We start from the raw sequence: 20,059 nt of genomic DNA, 5'->3' as shown, positions 1-20,059 counted from the left end.
GCACCCAGTCATTGCCATTCTGCTTCAAGCTGGAAGTGGAATAGCAACTCTGCTTCCAGACTTCTTGAATGCAAATAATATTATGTGGACAAGTGGGCAGTCTTGTCTTTCCCCAGACTGAAATGTTGAGACTTTTGTGTGTGATGGGAAAAGGTTAAAAACTCCCTCCCTTGTCACTGTACTCCCCATTATGCTTGCCCCCTACTGGAATTTAGGGAGGATGGAGGAAAGAAACAGATATACATTTACAGTAGGGCCCCACTCATACGGCAGGTTCCGTTCCAGGCCCCTGCTAAAAAGTGAAAACCTCTGGAAAGTGGGGCCCTACTCAGCTGTAGCGTGCGAGCTCCCTGCCCTGCAGCGGGTGATCAGCTGGAGCATGGGGAGCTGGCGTGCTCCAGCTGATCCCTATCAGCTGGAACGCGCGATCAGCTGGAGCGCGGGGAGCTCTCGCACTCCAGCTGATAGCTGTCAGCCGCGTGGTGGCTGGAGCTCCCACTCTACAGCTGATTGCCCCGCTAGAGCCGCCGTATTAGTGGAACGCCGAAAAGTGGGACCCTACTGTACTGCTATGGGAAAGGAGGGTGATAAGAGTTGTGATAAAGTTGATTCCTAGAGAGGAGAAATTAACCACAGAGAAGAAAATGGCTATAGGCCCTAGAGTAAATCATATAGGCCCTAAATGTAAATGTACTGCCTTCAAGTTGATTCCGACTTATGGCGACCCTATAAACGGGGTTTTCATGAGGCTAAGAGGCAGTGAGTGGCCCAAGGTCACCCAGTGCGCTTCATGGCTATGTGGGGATTCGAACCCTGGTCTCCCAGGTTGTAGTCCAACACCTTAAAAATTACCTGAAAAATCTGGTTCTCTCATGGATGACAGAGGTCTCCATGTGGGTACTATAGCTCCCCCTACAGCTCGAAGACAGGAAATGCTTCAGGAAATGTTTTTTGCTCCTCCCTTCCTGCGGAGGATCAGTTTTCTTTCCTGTCTCAGCTTGGAGCACACCCTTTCTGGCTGTCTTCCCTTCTGGCCTAGCTTCTCTCCTCCCTTTTGCCTATATTCTAGGGTTTTTTCCGGTCTATCTTCCAGCTATGTATTCTTCTATTTGTTTTATAATCAAAAAATAATAATATTTTACTTACCTTTAGTTCTCTGTCCTTCATGTTTCACTTTCATTTCTTCTGCCTTCCACTCCCTGCAAGCATGGAAAAGACGGCATCTTACTCTTCGAAGAAGAAAAATATTCAAAAATGGCAGCGCAGTACTCAGCCTTGGCTGCAGTCAGCTCCCACCCGCCCCAGATTCCCGCCAATGCTCAGCAGCAGCTGCTTATTGGCGGAGACGACCCTCTTGAGGGCACCTCTTCTCGGATGGACTCCATCGCTCCCCGCAAGCTTGCCAGGTCAGTGAGTCCCCTGTACTTACCTCCTTACCTCAGGGGCTTTTAGCGGAGCCATTTTCAGCCGCTCGCGATGCAGCACCCACCATTTTGTCCGACAAACATGAGGCGGCTGCCATTTTGGATCGGCACTTGCCCACCGCTTTTCAGGCCACTCATGCGCTACAACAAAAAAGGGCACTTATTGAAGCGGATGCTTCCTATGACTTGCCTTTACTCCTGCCTGAGAATAGCGCTGCGGTCCCCTTGGCAACATGGCCTCCGCGCTCCCCAGAACCCCCCCGCCTTGTTCCTATTGGGCCTAGGGAACTGGAGTGTCTTTCATCTGAAGATGAGGAGCAAAGGAGGTATGATTCCCCAGTTCAATGCATGCAGATTACCCCCCCCATCCCAGCCTGGTTCTAATGCAATGCCTCAGCAGTTGCAGTTGTCCCTATCTGATCTGCTATCCCCTGCTGTGTAGAAACAGCTTAAGGAGGCCGTGATTGGGGAGCTTATTACAGAATTAGCAAGCGGAAGGGCATCCAAAAGGCATTCTCCTTCCACATGGGATAATGCAGACGTAACACTCCAGCCTCCAAAAGGCCCTCAACTGCACATCCACACCTTGATAGGGTGCCTTCACCCTCCCCACATGCTGTTGCTAAAGGCCACAGCACTCAGCAAGGCCTCTCTTTAGACGCAGGCCAGTCTGATGATGACAGAGATCCTGATATTGAAGAAGGGGAATGGGGCGAAGGCTCAGATATGGATGACACTGAGTCTGCTAGATTATTTGTAGAGGCTCATTTTGCCCCTCTTTTCCGTAAAGTAGTGGCAGCTTAGACTTAAATGTGACACAGAAACAACAAGAGCCCTTATCTGAGAGCTCTCTAGTGCTCCCTGTCCCTAAGCCTTCCATTAGGTGCATGCCTTTGCCCACCTCTTTTAAAAATATTATGAAGTTAGAATGGGACTTGCCTCTCCAATGCAGAAAAGGTACTTATTATGCCAGTAAGTTTTATGTCCTAGATGCTGACGTTATGAACCAGCTTCCCATTCCAGCTGTGGACGGGCACATTTCCGCTCTACTCTCCCATGCCCTCTTGCCGCGGGACGGAGATGCTCAGTTAAAGGACCCCATTGAGCGCAAATCTGACGCAGCTCTGAAGTGCTCTCATGAAGCTCTCAATAAGAGCCTCTACTTCGGCTTCTGTATTTGCCAGAGCAGCGCTGTTATGGACTGAAGACCTGCTTGATGATGTTAACAGAGACCCAGCTAGACTCAGAAAGACTCTACTCAAGGTATCTAGATCCCTGGCATTCATAGCAGACGCCACTATGGACTCTGCCCAATTTTCCTGCAGAGCAATGGCAGCAGCAGTTGTAGCTAGAAGACATCTCTGGCTTAACCACTGGGATGTGGATGCAGCTTCATGTGCCAACCTAGCCTCTGTCCCTTTCTCAGGTACCAAGCTCTTCGGCGATGAGGCACTCAAGGAAGTCCTCGTAGAGACCAGAGATAAAAAGAAAGTGATGCCATCCCAAAAGCGAGAGGATAGGCGCACTTTTAAGCGTCTTCCTCTTACCCTTTCCAGTCCTGTCATGGCTCCAGGCTCACCACCAGGACACGTGACTTCAAAAGCGGGCGCTCCTACTGGACCAGGCAGAGATTTCTACAGAAGTCTCAGACCCCTTCTTCCAGGCCCTCCCCCAACCAAACTAGACAAGGACGTCAGAACCAACAACACTTCTGACTCACCGCCGACACCACAAGTAGGAGGTCACCTAACCCACTTTGCTTCCTGTTGGCAACACACGACCCAGGACAAGTGGGTACTCACCATCGTCAAGGAGGGTAGAACTTACAGAGTACCTGCCCACTAGATTCCTTCCCTCTCCCTTAGCCACCTCCATCAAAAAACACCAAGCAACTACTTTGTCCCAACTTCGATCCCCAGATGTGATGTTGCTTGCCAAACTACTGGACATGATGGCATCAGCAATAGGGATCACTCCTTGGGCACTCCTGCACTCCTGCCCACTTCAAACCTTTTTACTTCAGTTCCAATCAGACATTGCACTATGCAACCATCGTCATGTTCTCCTTCCATCTCCGCTCACCTGGTGGTCAGAAATAAGGAACCTATCGAAAGGAGTCCCACTACAAGATCCTCCTCGAACAGCCATCACCACTGACACCAGCCTCCACGGTTGGGGAGCACGCTGCCAGGGGTAATATGTTCAAGACTGCTGGTCGACAGCAGAGGCGACCAGAAACATCCACTGGTTATAGTTAAGGGCAGCACACCTAGCTCTTCGGCACTTCACGCCAATCCTCGCCTTTCCGGACGTCCTCATACACACTGACAAAACGTCGACTCGTGCTTACCTGATCAAACGAGGTACCCACTCAAGGACTCTGAACCTAGAGGCTACCTCAATGCTACTGTGAGCAGAAAGACACCTGTCCTCAATTTCAGCAGAGTACATCCAGGGTCGCCTGAACATAGCGGCGGATTGGCTGAGCAGACAGCAGCTCTTCCCAGGCGAGTGGGCTCTGAATGTGGAAGTATTCCAGTCTCTCCAAGCGAAGTTCGGCAACTTCCAAGTAGACCTATTCGCTTCAGACGATAATCACCAGACAAAGAGATTCTTCTCCCGATTCAGGAGTCACGGAGCAGAAGGACAAGATGCTCTGGCAGTAAGTTGGCCAAAAGGCCTCCTCTACGCCTTCCCACCAACTCCTTTACTGTCCAGAGTACTGAGGAAAATCAGAACAGAAGCAGCTCACGTGGTCCTTGTGGCCCCCTATTGGCCAAGACGCCCCTGGTTCTCGGACATAGTTCGCCTGGCACAAAGCCCACCTCTTCATCTACCGGCACGCCACGACCTGCTTCATCAGGGTCCTCTCCTACACCCGGACCCACAATCGGTCCTCTCCTACACCCGGACCCACAATCGGTCCTCTCCTACACCCGGACCCACAATGGCTCAGACTAACCGCATGGAGATTGAGCGCAATAGGCTGTTGGCGTTAGGATTCTCCTCTGAAGTGGTGAATACCATCCTGTCAGCGAGACGCCCTTCCACCATTAAAAGCTATCAATCTACATGGAAAGCTTTCTCCTCATGGTGCGCCACACAAGCCATCTCTCCAGAGTCAGCAGTGGTCGCTCAAGTTCTGCAATTCTTACAAGATGATCTGAAAAAGGGCATGCGGCCAAATACTTTAAAACGACAAACATCGGCTCTCTCATCCATCCTGCTACCTACCAACAATACGTCTCTGGCTGCTCATCCTTTTCTCAAAAAGTTCCTGCGAGGAGCTGTTGCCTTAAGTCCTCCAGTACTGCATAGATTTCCATCATAGAGCCTGCATACTGTCCTCAGCGCTCTTCAGAAACCTCCCTTCGAGCCGCTTGCATCCGTTCCTCTCAGGGTCCTGTCCTTCAAATTGATATTCCTCGTAGCTATCACCTCGGCCTGCAGAGTATCTGAACTGCAAGCCCTCTCAATACAAAAACATCTGTGTACATTCCATAAAGATAAAGTGGTGTTACGAACTAACCCAGCCTTTGTTCCCAAAGTGAACTCACCATTCCATAGGCAGCAGGAAATAATCCTACCTTCCTTTTGTCATAATCCCTCTCATCTCAGAGAAAAAGCGTGGCACTCCTTAGACGTTAGACGTGCTCTGAAAGTCTACCTTTCTAGAACTGAGTCCTTTCGTAAATGTGATTCCTTGTTTGTATCATTCCATCCGCCTACTTTAGGAAACAAGGTCTCACAAAATACTTTGGCTAGGTGGATTAGAGCTTGTATATCTCTAGCATACGAAGCTCTGCACCGGCCTTCTCCATTGAACCTTACGGCTCATTCCACCAGATCAGCTGCTACTTCGGCGGCCTTCTCCACTAATGCCTCCATAGAAGAAATGTGTAGGGCAGCCACCTGGTCATCCCCGTCTACCTTTACTCAGCATTACAAAATTGACCTCTATGCATCAGCGGAGGCTTCGTTTGGTCGCAGAGTTCTCCAACAGGTCCTGCCTCCATCTGACCCACCCTAGGTCGTAGCTTTAGTACGTCCCATGTGGAGACCTCTGTCATCCATGAGAGAAGGAACAGTTTGTACTTACCGTAAACGGTTTTTCTTCATGGATGACAAGAGGTCTGCACAGCCCTCCCTAACCTGGCTGGCTATATGGGATGATATTATGGGGTGCCACGACTACGCACATTTCTGGGACTCTCCCAGACTGGTTAACGGTTTCCATGTTCTTACACCTATTGTGTTTTTTTGATGTGTTATGAGCTTGGAAAAGTTACTTTTTTGAACTACAACTCCCATCAGCCCCAGCCAGCTTGGCCACTGGATTGGGCTGATGGGAGTTGTAGTTCAAAAAAGTAACTTTTCCAAGCTCTGGTGAGCTGAAGCTGTTGGCAGAGCTTTACCAGAATGAAAACTGAGCCTCAGCAGGAAGGGAGGAGCAAAAAACATTTCCTGAAGCATTTCCTGTTTTCGAGCTGTAGGGGGAGCTATAGTACCCACGTGGAGACCTCTGTCATCCATGGAGAAACACCATTTACGGTAAGTACAAACTGTACCTTTTTATGCTTAAAGGTAGGGGGGTTGGGGAAGAAAGCTGAACAGGGAAAACATAGGAGCAAACTGGCTATTCCACAGTAAAAGCCTAGTGTGTGGTGGCTATTCCAGTTTCAGTCTGGAATATGAAAAACTCCTTATTTATGTTATTTTAATTATATCTCTCCCATCCCAAAGGCTCTGAGTAATATGCACACTATTTCAAATTTTAGAAAGGAGGGAGGGACCAATAAATGGATATCATGGAAGCATTTCTCCTGCTTTTAAATCACAACTGTTAAAAATGTTATAAAATGGAACAAATTGCTTGGTGAAATCAGAAATATCTTTAAATTATGTTTTTTAAAGTTCAGAATTTTCATCAGACATTACAGGGCCCAGCCATACCTAACCTCAAATTCCACATTTTCCATGTTTGGTTGGTGACCTTGAGGTCCATACAGGTCCTGTTTGTGCTCAGATTTATTTTTTAAAACCTGAATTTTCAGACATCATGTGGGCATGGTTTTTTTGGTCTATTTTACTTTTGCGTTTTGTCATGCTTCTAAGTCCACCACTTTAAGCTGATTGGTCCTTAAAGGTCCTTTGTATTTTGCACATATATCCATTTTTTTAATTAATGTGCATGCATGGGTTTGTATTTATGTAGAAAAAAAAGATACCCAGAACATGAGTAGAGAATTAAAGATATAGTGTCATACTAATGAGCAAGGGTCTGTGAGAATGATTTTAGGAGGAGGACTGACAGCCTGCTCAGATATCAGAGGAGCGGATATTTTCCATTCTGCTCCAATAATGGGCTGCAGAAAATTGTTACTTGCAAAGAAAGGAAAGGAACTAGAAGGAAAGGTGTTTGTAGACTGGAAGTTAATTGACTCTTTGTTAAAAGGTATCAAAACATAAACAGGAAATGGATGTGCAAAATGGCAAAATTAACAGCAACCCCCTCAAAGTGCAAGCAAGATCAATGCCATTTCTCAGCCTTGAAAATCCACAAGTCATCTAATATCGAAATGTACATTTGTATTAAAATGCAATAATTTGCATTTGTAAATAATTGATTTTTCAATTGAGTTCAAAACACTCAAGCAAAAACAACAACCAAAAATGTTTTTTACTCAAAAACCCTTCTGTGGGCTGTTACATAGAGCACAGTACATAGCACTTAAACTGTATGGCAGTACATAACCAATTCAAGATCTTGGTACTGGTGTGTGAAATCCTGAATGGCTTGGGGCCCAAGTACTTAAATGAGTGTCTCTGCCAGTAAGTGGACGGTGTTCCATTTGACAAATTGGGCATTGTTCCACCAGCCTCAGTCTGCCCTCAACTAGCCCCCAACTGCCTTTCTTATAACAAGCTCAAGAAATGTCAGTGTCTACTAGATTCCTCCTTACTCTCAGTATTACCCTTGTAGAACTCAGCATGGAGGACAATGGATGCAAAAGTAGACTAAGTTGGCTCTGCCTTTTGTTGGGTCTTTTGTTGGATCCACCTACTGTTTGTGCTTCATGCCTTTCACCCTGCCAGTCTCAATGGGCACCAGCCACCATTGCCTCCAGTACCTGCCAATCTGTGCCTTGAGATCTTCAGGGGAGGCCCTACTCATGGCCCCACCAGTGGGGATGGTCTGTTGTGCAGTAATGTGAGATAGGGCCTTCGTTGTGGCATCACCCTGTTTGTGGAATTCTCTCCCTGTGGTGTTACGGGCCCCTCCACATGTCCTTTTATTGTGTATTCATGATGATTTGGGCTCATGATGCTATCGAGGTGGTCATACACAATCCAGCTTTCAATACTGTTTATGTCTGAAAATGTTTTGGGGCAGTCACACTGCTTCATTTCCAATTGGTGCATGTCCCATAACTTCTTGCTGAAATCCTGTAACTTTCTATATCATGAATGTTCTGGGATATTTTTGTTATCCCACTTGTGTTGCACTATAGCCCCTCTGGACAGCAATAATGTGGTAGCATTGGGGAAGCATCAGAGAACAAACTAAAGTAGAATAAATCCACCACTAATGCACTATTATTGTGTCAAGAACATGCTGCACGAAACCCCCACAAATCCTTATCTCCTTCAATTGCTCAAAGTCATCTGAAGATGCAGCTCTGAAGGGTGTTGAAGGTGATTCTGTTTCTTCTTATGAGTTTTAATTTTTTGTCTGTCACATTATAGAAGCTATTTGGTTGAACAGTGTTAGGCATGCAGTATTAATTGTTTTTAATTTCTTGTTGTAACTCAGTATTTGATTGTTTGTAAACCACTCTGGGCTCCCATGGGAGGAAGAGTGGTCTAGGAATACAATAAACAATAAAGGTTCTCTCTTTGCAGAATCTTTGTGGTCCAACCTGGAAGCCACCTTCTTCAAGGATCTAGTGGGCATGTTTCGGAAGCTTGTCAGTGTCAATCTATCTTCTGTCATTAAACGTATGAGAAGTTTAGAGGAGACATACCAAGATGAGGACTTCATTTGGCCTCTTCATGTCCTCCAGATGCTTTATGAGGTAGGAGAGCCCTTGAAATGAAGGCACAAGGGATCACATGAGAGATGTAATTGCTCGGTGGTAAAGCACATGCAAAGAGCCAAGTTCAATCCTTGGCATCTCTAGGTAGAGTTGGGAGGAATTCTGTCTGAAATCTGAGAGAGATGCTGCTAGTCAACATATAGTGAGCTAGATGGACCAATGGTCTGGCTCTATATAAGACAGCTTCCTGTGTTCTTATGATAATTAATGCTGCCTAAACACTGAAACGGTGGGATCGTTGCTTGACATCTCACCACACAGGTACTTTCCTTCCCAATGGTGGAAGCAGAGGGGGCTGAGGACCACACCCTGAAGCTCTGTAGCACACCTCTCCACCAGCTAGCATGAGAGCAAAGCATTTCTACTTTCCCACTGATAGAAACAGCAGCACAGTGGCACTTATGGAACATTCTACGTATTTCAAGAGTCAAGATGATCCTGCTTAAAACAGCTTCTACACAGTGGCTATTCCATATGGTAGCCCAGCTGCCACCAAGAGTTCTTGCGTTGGTGTGGAAACTGATTTATCATCTTTGAAATGTGAAATTTCAACTCATCAGGGTGAGAGTCCATTCCTTGTTGCAGATATATTGACTGGACTCAAAACAAAGGCTTTTCAATAGCTGTACCATCTCTTTGAAACTCCCAGTGAAGTCCATGTTACAACATTCATATACTCTGCCTTGTTCTTCAAAGCTGATTAACTGGTTTTATCTTTGTATTAATTGATGCTACTGAATTATGATATCTTTCATTTGTAATTGGCTTGCTGGTTTTCTTTTTTGTTTTTAATCCCATATTTACAAATGCAGGTAAATTGCAGAAGTGGCTTCAGAATCCAGGAAAGCAACTTTTATATCCCTGAAGTGAAAAAATGTCTGACTGCTCCAAATATGAATCACATACAAACTGAAGAACAAGTAAGTAGTATAAGATTCAAGTGTATGACAATCCTTTGTTGTTGTTGCCATCATAAGTTTAGTTTTCCAGAGCAGCTAAAATAAATAAAAATTACAGTATCTCTATGGATATATCAAAGTTCTTTACAACCTTTTCATTCTCATTGCTTGGCACAAACATAGTTAGAATAAATATTCTCAATAAGCTCTAAATGTAGTAGAGATCCTAAATCATCAGAACACACATCCAGATTTTGAGTGCTTGCCAAGTTGTGCAAACTTGATTTCCGGGGACTGAAATGTCTTCCTGTCCAATTGAAATTTGAAACAGTTCTTGCAGTCAGATATTTTTTGTGAATGGGAAGATTTTCATTGATATTTGGGGCCTAACGTTAGAATGAAATATTATGGATTCTGGGCATCACAGTTTAGGAAGCAATATTGACAAACTGGAAGGGAAGGGTCACAGCGCAGTGTTGGAGTGCCTGCCTTGCTTACTCCAAGTTGGGCTGGGAGAGACCCCTGTCTGAAACCCCTGAGAGCCGCTGCCACTCAGTGTAGATAGACAGTACTGCGTTAGATGCACCATTGATTTATTGATCTGACTAAGGCCTTTGATACTGTAAATAGAACTGCTCTCTGGACCATCCTTCTGAAAATTGGATGCCCTGATGAATTTGTGAATATTTCGCAACTCTTCCATGACAACATGACGGCGACAATTTTGGATAACAATGGCTCTCAAAGTGATCCATTCAAAGTGGGATCAGGCGTCAAATAGGGATGTGTCATTGCTCCGACCTTATTTGCTACTTTCATCGCCATGATTCTACACCTTCTTGAGGGGAAACTTCCCACTGGCGTGGAAATCACATATCGAACAGATGGAAAGCATTTAAATCTCAGTAGGCTGAAAGCAAAAAGTAAGGTAATTACAACCCCTGTCATAGAACTTCAATATGCCAATGATAATGTAGTCTCCGCACATTCAGAGGAAGATCTTCAAACTATCCTAAATGTCTCTGCAGAAGCATATGAAAAGCTTGGCCTCTCGCTTAACATAAAAAAGCCCCAAAGTGCTTCATCAGCAAGTGCGAACCAGTCCCTCTGTAGCACCATCAATCCAGCTTAATGGTGCGATGCTGGAGAATGTCGATCACTTTTCTTATCTTGGCAGCCATCCCTCTGTTAAAGCTGACATCGACGCTGAAATTCAGCATCGTCTGAGCTCTGCGAGTGCCGCATTCTCCCGAATGAAGTGTAGGGCGTTCGAGGATCGGGATATTCGCAGGGAGACCAAAATGCTTATTTACAAAGCCATTGTACTACTGACCTTACTGTATGCCTGTGAAACATGGACCATCTATAAACGCCACTCCCAACTTCTTGAAAGATTCCACCAATGCTGCCTCCGGAAAATTCTGCAAATTACTTGGGAAGATAGGCGAACTAATTGTTAGCGTATTGGAAGAAGCAAAGACCACCAGTGTTGAAACAATGATCCTCCAACATCAACTTTGCTGGACCGGCCATGTTGTTTGAATGCCTGATCACCGTCTTCCAAAGCAGCTACTTTACTCCCAACTTAAGGATGGAAAACGGAATATCGGTGGACAGCAAAAGAGGTTAAAGATATTCTCAAAGCTAATCTAAGAAAATGTAACATAAGCATCGAGAACTGGGAAGTCTTGGCCCATGAGTGTCCCAATTGGAGGTCAGCCATTATCAAAGGTGCTATGGACTTTGAAGAAGCACGAGTACAGGGCGAAAGGGACAAACGAGCTAAGCGGAAGGCATGTCAAGCAAATCCTCATTGTGACCATCTTCCATCTGGAAACCTATGTCCTCACTGTGGGAGGCAGTGTGGATCCAGAATTGGCCTCCACAGTCACTTACGGACCCACTGTTAAAGACCTTACCCTGGAAGACAATCTTACTCGGCCATGAGTGATCGCCAATGAATGAGATGCACCAACAGTCAGACTTGGTATACGGCAGCTTCCTAATGTTCCTGTTGTGCCCAGAAGAGGGGAAGAAAGCGAATGAGGGGCCTGGAGACCTATGAGAAAAGTTGAAGACTTTGGGGATGTTTAGTCTGGAGAACAAATCATTAAGACGTGGTATGATAACAGCCCTTCAAGTATTTGAAGGGCTGTTACATAGATGATGATTTCAGAAAAGAAGCAAATTCTTTTCTGTTGCTCCAGAGGGCAGGATCTGAGTTCACATTACATGAAAGGGGATTTTGAGTAAACATTAGGCAAAATTTCCTGATGGTGCCAGCTGTGCAACGGTGCAAATGGCCTCAAATCAGGCCCGGATTATCCATTAGGCTTAGTAGGCTGAAGCTTAGGGGCCCGGAGCTCTTGGGGGCCCGTGCAAGAGCTTCCAAACCGCCCACCATCCCCCCACTTCACTTACCTTTTTCTCAGCTTTTTGCAGTTTGCCATCAATCAAGATGGCAGCCGAGGTTTCCCTAAGGGGCTGATGCCTCTGCCGTCATCTTGGTTGATGGCACGCATGCGTGCTGTACGTGTGCATTGCTGCCATCAACCAAGATGGCGGCAGAGGTTTCAGCCCCTTAGGGAAACCTCGGCTGCCATCTTGATTGATGGCAAACCTGTGCGCGCAGCCGCAAAAAAAGCGGAAAGGTAGGTGAAGCGGGGGGGATGGGACAGTGGGCAGCTCAGAAGCTCCTGTCCTGTGATCCCTCCTGCTGCTGTTTCCGTGGATCTGCCTAAGAGGAGAAGGGGCCCCCAAACACCAATCAGCCTAGGGGCCCTCCTCAGCTTAATGCGGCCCTGCCTCAAATGGTGGAGGAATCCACTTTATTAGAGGTTTTTAATCAGAGGCTGGATGGCTACCTATCAGAGATGCTGTAGCAGTGGATTTTCTATATTGCCAAAGAGTTAGACTAGAAGATGATCTTTGATGTCCCAGTTCTGTGAGGCAAACACAGTGTTCCCAAGACACGATTGTCTTGTAATACTTATGCAAGTTCCTTATTGCACTTAAGCAGTAAGGCAATGCCCACCAATTCTCCCATGGACATTTTAAACCTATTTTCTCCAGGCAGGCTGGGAGAATAACAGATAGGGATGTGATGCGTCTTTGGAGGGAAGAATTGGCAGGCATGAGAAGAGTTAATAATCTTCTGCTATCTGACAATTCTCCCCAACCTGTTCCCATCAACAAATGTAATTTGGGAACCTGTGATGGCCAAAATAAAATGTAGTTTCGACCTCAGATTCAAATTTATTTCGCTGTTCTCCAAACATTTTGGTGAAACGTTCCAAAGCACCATTTTGAAATTTCGAACTCCTCCCCACAAAAATATAATATATATAATTGGCTGTTGCTGTGTGATGGCATGGAATTCTAATCAACATCCCAGGCTGCTCAGGAACAAAGCCAGCAGAAGGTTGGCAATCAGTCTTTTAGTCCCCCCTCTCTACTTTCTGTAGGATATACCAAAGAAAGTTAAACCACAAAATGTGCGACACATTATTTTCTTTCGATTTTGTTTTATCAACTTGTGAATAGGTGATGAGAAGAATATTATCAAAGAACAAGGAACTGGAGGTAAGGATTTTACATGTTGTTTTATTGTTATTTATTTATAGGATTTCTTACTTGCTCTTCATCATATGTTCCCAGGGTGAGTTACAACAATAAAATAATACAATATTAAAATCAGTTAAATCTATTTACATCAGAAGAATAAGGCGGGCCAAACTTGACCCCTTGATCCCACCTCACATTTTTTCCTAGACGTTTCTGCTGTATTATTTTCCTTCAAACTTCTAGATTGGGGACCACCCGTCTTTACGTGTAGGCCAGATATAGAGAATCTTAGTCCTCCAGATGTTGCTGGACTATGTTTCCATGATCTCTGACTTTTAGCCATTGTGGCAGGGGCTGATGGGAGCTGGAATCCCAACAATATCTGAAGGACCACATTTTTCATGATGTAGGCATTTTGGAACAATAAAAGCCAAGACATTTCTCTCTGCTCCTGGCTGAAATGATATCATTTTAATGTAGCCTGAGAGGCTGGTGTTGTGTAGACTTGGTTTAGAGCAGGGATGGGGAATCTGTGGCCCTCCAGATGTTGTTGGACTCCAGCTCCCATCAGCCCCAGCCAGAATGGCTAATGCTCAGGGATGGTGGGAGTTGTAGTACAGCAACATCTGGAGGGCCATAGGTTTTCCACACCAGCAATTATTATTTTCAATGCTCATATTATCTTGTTCATTTAGATCCTCATGGGAAATCTGAGTGTGTTGGGGGTGGGGAGGGTAGCAGAGAGCAGGTAGGAGAGGGTTCTTTTCCTCCTGTACTGTGATCTCCTGAAGATCCCCATATACAAAGCAATTAGACTTTTAAAATGCTCCCACTGGCACCAATGCAAGGCTTTGTAAAAGTCAGGTCTAAAGGGTGATGGAAGGTAGGGAGGCTTAGCCAGGTCTAAAGGGGGGGAGTGAAAGTGCAGCAGGGGCTAGGAAAAGGGTCAGAGCCCCTAGTACAAGCAAAAGATCCTTCATGGACAGGGTGTGTGGGTAGAGGGTCTAAACTTAAACATTGCATCCCAGTAGCATTACTTGGTGGGGTCTGGGCCACATAGCGTCAGGGGTGGAGGGCGGGTTTTGCTGTATACTATAGTCAGCATGGATTTTTTGCATTCCGCATTGTTAAATTGAAAATGCCCCCATGCCATTCTGATGCTTCCCATAAGGTCATTTCAAAACAGAACCTTACAAACCTTATAGTCCTGAACTCAGAAACACTTGCTTAACAACCCTCTAGATTTTCATGGCGATACACAAAACAGTCAGGGAGAATCAAGAGTTCAAAGTCTAAAAAGGGGGGGGGAACAGACCCCTTTTGGACTTTTTTCTGTCAGAGTTCTCATAATCTGTTAAAATTAATTAAAAATCAGCCATGTTCACAAAGTACCTGTAGTCCTATTACTGACCTTTCCCCATACTCTGACCTTCATCTTCTGCAGTTTAAAAGTAAAAAAAAATGCCTGGCTGATTTTTAATTAATTTACAAACTTTTGGCTTGAACTCAATAATGTTGGGCATGCTCAGTAACTGTCAGTGTTCTAAAAGCCAGACTCCCAGCTGCTGGGCTTGCCTAATCGGGACCACACCCACACCAGACTTTGATTTCACGTGAGACAGTCATGGCTTCCCCCAAAGAATCCTGGGAAGTATAGTTTGTGAAAGGTGTTGAGAGGAGACTCCTATTCCTTTGATAGAGCTCCAGTGGCCAGCGTGGTTTAACAGTCAGCCACTCTGATTGAAAGTCTGTGAGGGGAACAGGGCATCTCCTAGCAACTCTCAGCACCCTTCACTAACTACACTTCCCAGGTTTCTTTGGGAGAAGCCATGACTGGCTAAAGCGAAATAACAGTCTGGTGTGGATGTGGCCAGGGAAAGCTTTGGTTTAAATTTGGGTGGGAGGCTACATGTGCCTGCTGTAGAATAAAAACGTGAGGGAAAGCCTGAAAAAGAATGATACTGGTCACAATGTTTTCCTTTTGGAAAGGAAAGGGGCTTCCCCTCTGCCCAGTGCCCACCCACTCAATCTCCTCCTCTCCCCCTCCCTGCCTTCCTCCTCCCCCCTGCCCCTCCTCCAGGTCAGTTTCACCTGTTGTAAGCATGATAGCACAGGAGTAAATCCCACTGAACTCAAAAAGCATGCAAATGATCAAACCTGTCCTCCCCTCCTCCTCCCTCCTATCCCCACCCTCTTGCCCCTTCCCTCTCCCTTCCTTCCCCCCCCCTTCCCCTCCATATGCTTAGAGGCACCATACGAAATTCTTCCAAGCTACACAGGAAGTGGATTGGACTGTGAAAGACCAACCCAAATTGTGTTTGCATTTTGACAACTTTGTAGGGCAGTACAATATCTCAGAGAGGAGGTTAGGTATCCTGCTCTCCTGGTGCACTGACTATAGCTGCCCAATTTCCCTGCTTTTTAAAGTTTGATATAAATATCTGGAGGCTTTAGGTACATTCTTAAACCGCAAGTTTTTTTGCCTATTAGTGAATTAACTCTTGTGATTATATCTGTTACTACTCACCCAGGCATCATGAGGTGAATGGCAGCACACAAGTTTGAATATAAATAAATAAAAATATTTAAAAGTATTTCACCCTATAGGTGACTGAGGAAATGTTTTTTATAGTTCATTAGGGGATCTGCTCCTGATCACGTTGCATGCCAACGCCCACTACCCCTCACCAATCCTTCCACCCTTAGACCTTGCCAACCCTTCCCCCCGATTAACTTATGAAACTACAGGTGTGAAACCCTTTTTGCTCCCATCCTGTGGGCCAACTTTGACAGTTAGATGGGGCAACCTGCATGTCCATCATATGACATAATTGTGATGTCACATGATTGACAGGAGGCTTGCCCTATTTACCTGTCAAAATTGGCCCACAGTGTAGAAGCAAAAAAAAGGTTCCCTACTGCTGATCTAATGAGTTAGTGTGGGGGGTTAGTCCTGGCTGAGCCTCCCTCCCTTCCCGCCCTTTAGACCATCTTATCATGAGTGTTCCGTGGGCTTGCCTGAGCTGCTCCCCACTTCCTCCTCCCTACTCTGCTGCGATGAGCCAGGGAAGCTTCCCTGATGTGGCGGAGGCAGGCTGCATGGACAACCTGAACATGCACTCCCCACCCCATGGTCTGGAGAGGAAAGGGAGGCCTAACGGTAGGGATGCCAAGGCCTCCCATGAACTGGCTCTGTGGCTCACGCAGGGTACCTGCCACTGCCCACTTTCTGCCAGATCTCGCCTGCTCACCTGCCTTCTCCCAACACCACACGGCCTGGAGGAAAGGGAGGCCTCACGGCAATGACATCAATACCTTCCATAAACCAGCCTGCTTGAGCCCAGCATGGCTCGGTCACACTGTAGCTCACAGTGCCACCTGTGTGTGGCCAAGCAAATTGCAGTGTGATGGTTCAGGACTTACAAAAATATGAGAGGAGAGAGAGAGAGAGAGTGAGGCACATTCTATTGTTGCCTGTGTTCACCATAGCTGGACCCATCTGTATTCCCTTTCATCTGTTTTGTTCTCTAAATCTCCTTCTGCCTTTTCCCTGATGTCTTCCTAATGGAGTGAGTATTGTCTCGTGTCATGGCTTTCCTCTCCATCCTGAACATTTCTTCAGGCACACACCTACCATGTCGGGCAGATGACTTTTGGCTTGTTCTATCCTTTACAAGAACATAAGCTTACTGGATCAGGCCAATGGCCCATCTAGTCCAACATTCTGTTCTTGGAGAAGCCAGCGAGATGCTTATGGGAAGCCTGCAAGCAGGACCTCAGTACAAAAGCACTCTTCCCTCCTGTGGTAGTTAGAAACATATTGCTTCCGATGTGGAGGCAGAGCATAACCATCATGGCTGGTAGCCACTGATAACCTTATCGTCGATGGATTTGTCTAATCCTCTTTTAAAGCCATCCAAATTGGTGACCATCACTACTTTTTGTAGTAGTGAATTCCATAGTTTATGCAATATGTAAAGTGTGTCCTTTTATCTGTCCTGAACCTTCCAACATTCAGCTTCATTGGATGTCCTTGGTTTCTAGTGTTTGGAGAAAAACTTTCCTCTGTCCACTTTCTCCATGCCATGCATGATTTTATACACTTCTGTGTCACTTCTTTAAACTACAAAGCCCCAAACTCTGCAACCGTTCCTCATAGGGGAGTCACTTCATATCCTTAATCATTTTGGTTGCCCTTTTCTGAACTTGTGTTTGATCTGGAATCTCTTGATCCTGCCTGAAGTCATATTTTAAAAAATCATCAATAATTGGCAGATGGGAAATTATTGTCTGATACTTTTGAGAATGGCAGAAATGGAAGTGCTAATTTTTCATGGATTTGAACGAAATATATTGCATCTTAACAAAGGATCTGAATGGAACAATGTTCCCCTATTTCCCACTGTCTTTCTCCAGAATGATTTTAAGATGTTTGTCTCATGTTGTAAATTACATCTGTGTATCGTTTCAGTTGGTCTTCAAGGAACTTACCCAGTTCCCTTTTATCTTTGAGTTGGAAGATAAGGTTTTTGTGCATCAATTAGTATGCAGATGTCAGCATGTGACATACATCATGGTATGTATATTTTTTAAAAAATTACATAGCATGTGGCTTCAAAATGGACTTAAAAGCTAGTAACCCAACTTTTGTATCTTTATAGGCAAACTCTGGTATCGTCTTTGAGCTATGTGTACGGAGACAACATCTGATACAAGATACCTGGCAGTGTTTAAGAAGTGCAAGAGCAGACTGGCAGTTCCTCAGAGTAAGACACCAAAGTTCATACTTCTAATCAAACTGTGGCACATTCATGTCTTGTTCGAGATCCAAGTGAAACAAATTCACTGAGGCAGCACGTTCACACCTCAGATTTCTAAGCAATGTTAGAGATGCCCAGTTGAGATGCAGCAAAGTTAGTGGGTCAATCTTGACAGAGCCACAATGTTATCTAAGAGCCACTTCACAGCACAGTCCTGTTTGACACAAGTGCACTCATATGCTGTTGGAGTTTTCTGTGAGAAACCCAACTATAGTAGTTCTGTCAGGTGGTCTGTAGAAAGGATGTGGAACTATGAGACTATCTGTACTCAGCTCACCCTTGATTTTTCTCTGACTGAGATTTGAGGCTATTTTGACCAGATTCTCAAAGAAGCTAACAAGGCCCTGGCCCCATAATTTTCATAGTAACTGTGCAGTTTTTCAAGATGCAAGTGCTACGCTTCCCCCCCCCCGTTAGATCCATATCCATCCGATTAGATAGGCAAGACTAGTAATTAGAGTTCCGTATGTGTGTTTTATTTGTAGAATCCAAAAACACTTTAAGTGGTCTGCTGCAATTCTCTACAGTTTTCAAATAGTTGTGTACATGTGTGTGGGGGGGAAGGTTTGAGAAGTACTGAACTGCATCTAGTTGTACTTAATCCTGTTGAATCAATGGAACAAATTAGTTTATTGGCAGCAGCTATTTGTAATTCTCCTGAGTAACAAGGAGGATGGACTGAAAGACAGGTGCATAAAGGAGACTGATGATCAGTGAAAGTTTTCAGTGCATCATATTATTTATAGCACGGATAGGGCACCTCCAGCCTGCAGGCCAGTCTTGGCCTGCCAGGGGATCCCATTTGGCCCACAAGGCCATTTTCCCCAAACCACCCCACTCCTCCCCTCAGCTGATGTCACGTGATGTCAGCTAATGGGCAGGACAGGGTTTAATCCTGCTCCCAAAACAGCCCAAGCAGCAGGATTTAATCCCAGCTCATCAACTGATGGGTGGGGATTAAATCCCTTTGTAAAAGTAATGTTTGAAATGGCTCTGCGCTTCTGCTTTATGCAAGCGAGCAAGAGGATAAAGGAGCCTGTACAATTAATCCTCAGTGTGGACCTGGACCTGGTGTGAGATGTAAGTGTTGTCGAACCGATTGGGAGCAGTGACCATAGTGCTATTAAATTAAACATACATCAAATGGCCAATTGCCAAGAAAATCCAACACGGTCACATTTGACTTCAAAAGAGGAAACCTTACAAAAATGAGGGGATTGGTAAAAAGAAAGCTGAAAAACAAAGTCCAGAGGGTCACAACACTCGAAATGCTTGGAAGTTGTTTAAAAACACTATATTAGAAGCTCAACTGGAGTGCATACCGCAGATCAGAAAAGGTACCGCCAGGGCCAAGAAGATGCCAGCATGGTTAATGAGCAAAGTCAAGGAAGCTCAGAGCAAAAAGTCTTCCTTCAGAAAATAGAAGTCTTGTCCGAATGAAGAAAATAAAAAGGAACACAAACTGGCAAAAGAAATGCAAGAAGACAATAAGGGATGCTAAAAAAGAATTTGAGGAGCACATTGCTAAGAACATAAAAACCAACAACAAAAAATTCTATAAATACATTCAAAGCAGGAGACCATCTAGGGAGGCGATTGGACCCTTGGATGATAAGGGAGTTAAAGGTGTACTAAAAATGATAAGGAGATTGCAGAGAAGCTAAATGAATTTTTTGCATCTGTTTTCACAGTGGAAGATATAGGGCAGATCCCTGAACCTGAACTAATATTTGCAGGAGGGGATTCTGAGGAACTGAGACAAATAGTGGTAACGAGAGAGGAAGTTCTAGGCTTAATGGACAATATAAAAACTGACAAATCACTGGGCCCGGATGGCATCCACCCAAGAGTTCTCAAAGAACTCAAATGTGAAATTGCTGATCTGCTAACTAAAATATGTAACTTGTCCCTCAGGTCCTCCTCCGTGCCCGAGGACTGGAAAGTGGCAAATGTAACACCAATCTTCAAAAAGGGATCCAGGGGGGATCCTGGACATTACAGGCCAGTTAGCTTAACTTCTGTCCCTGGAAAACTGGTAGAAAGTATTATTAAAGCTAGATTAACTAAGCACATAGAAGAACAAGCCTTGCTGAAGCAGAGCCAGCATGGCTTCTGCAAGGGAAAGTCCTGTCTCAGTAACCTATTAGAATTCTTTGAGAGTGTCAACAAGCATATAGAGGTGATCCAGTGGACATAGTGTACTTAGACTTTCAAAAAGCTTTTGACAAGGTACTTCACCAAAGACTTCTGAAGAA

At 45.1% G+C, this 20,059-nt stretch overlaps 1 protein-coding gene across 3 annotated transcripts in view; it reads left to right on the top strand.

Annotated features, from left to right (window-relative positions):
• The window catches only part of LOC133363728 (probable E3 ubiquitin-protein ligase HERC3), a 74,577-nt gene that overhangs the window by 30,416 nt on the left and 24,102 nt on the right, over positions 1-20,059 (top strand). For all 3 annotated transcript variants that reach the window (XM_061583046.1, XM_061583045.1, XM_061583044.1), the window contains exons 13-17: positions 8,328-8,500; positions 9,334-9,441; positions 12,964-13,002; positions 17,456-17,560; positions 17,646-17,750. In XM_061583046.1, the coding sequence (XP_061439030.1) occupies positions 8,328-8,500; positions 9,334-9,441; positions 12,964-13,002; positions 17,456-17,560; positions 17,646-17,750 (530 nt within the window). The remainder of the gene's footprint in view (positions 1-8,327; positions 8,501-9,333; positions 9,442-12,963; positions 13,003-17,455; positions 17,561-17,645; positions 17,751-20,059) is intronic.

This window comes from Rhineura floridana, chromosome 9 (genome assembly GCF_030035675.1).
Source record: "Rhineura floridana isolate rRhiFlo1 chromosome 9, rRhiFlo1.hap2, whole genome shotgun sequence".
In the NCBI taxonomy this organism is placed as follows: domain Eukaryota; kingdom Metazoa; phylum Chordata; class Lepidosauria; order Squamata; family Rhineuridae; genus Rhineura; species Rhineura floridana.
This window is presented reverse-complemented; position numbering and strand designations above follow the sequence as displayed.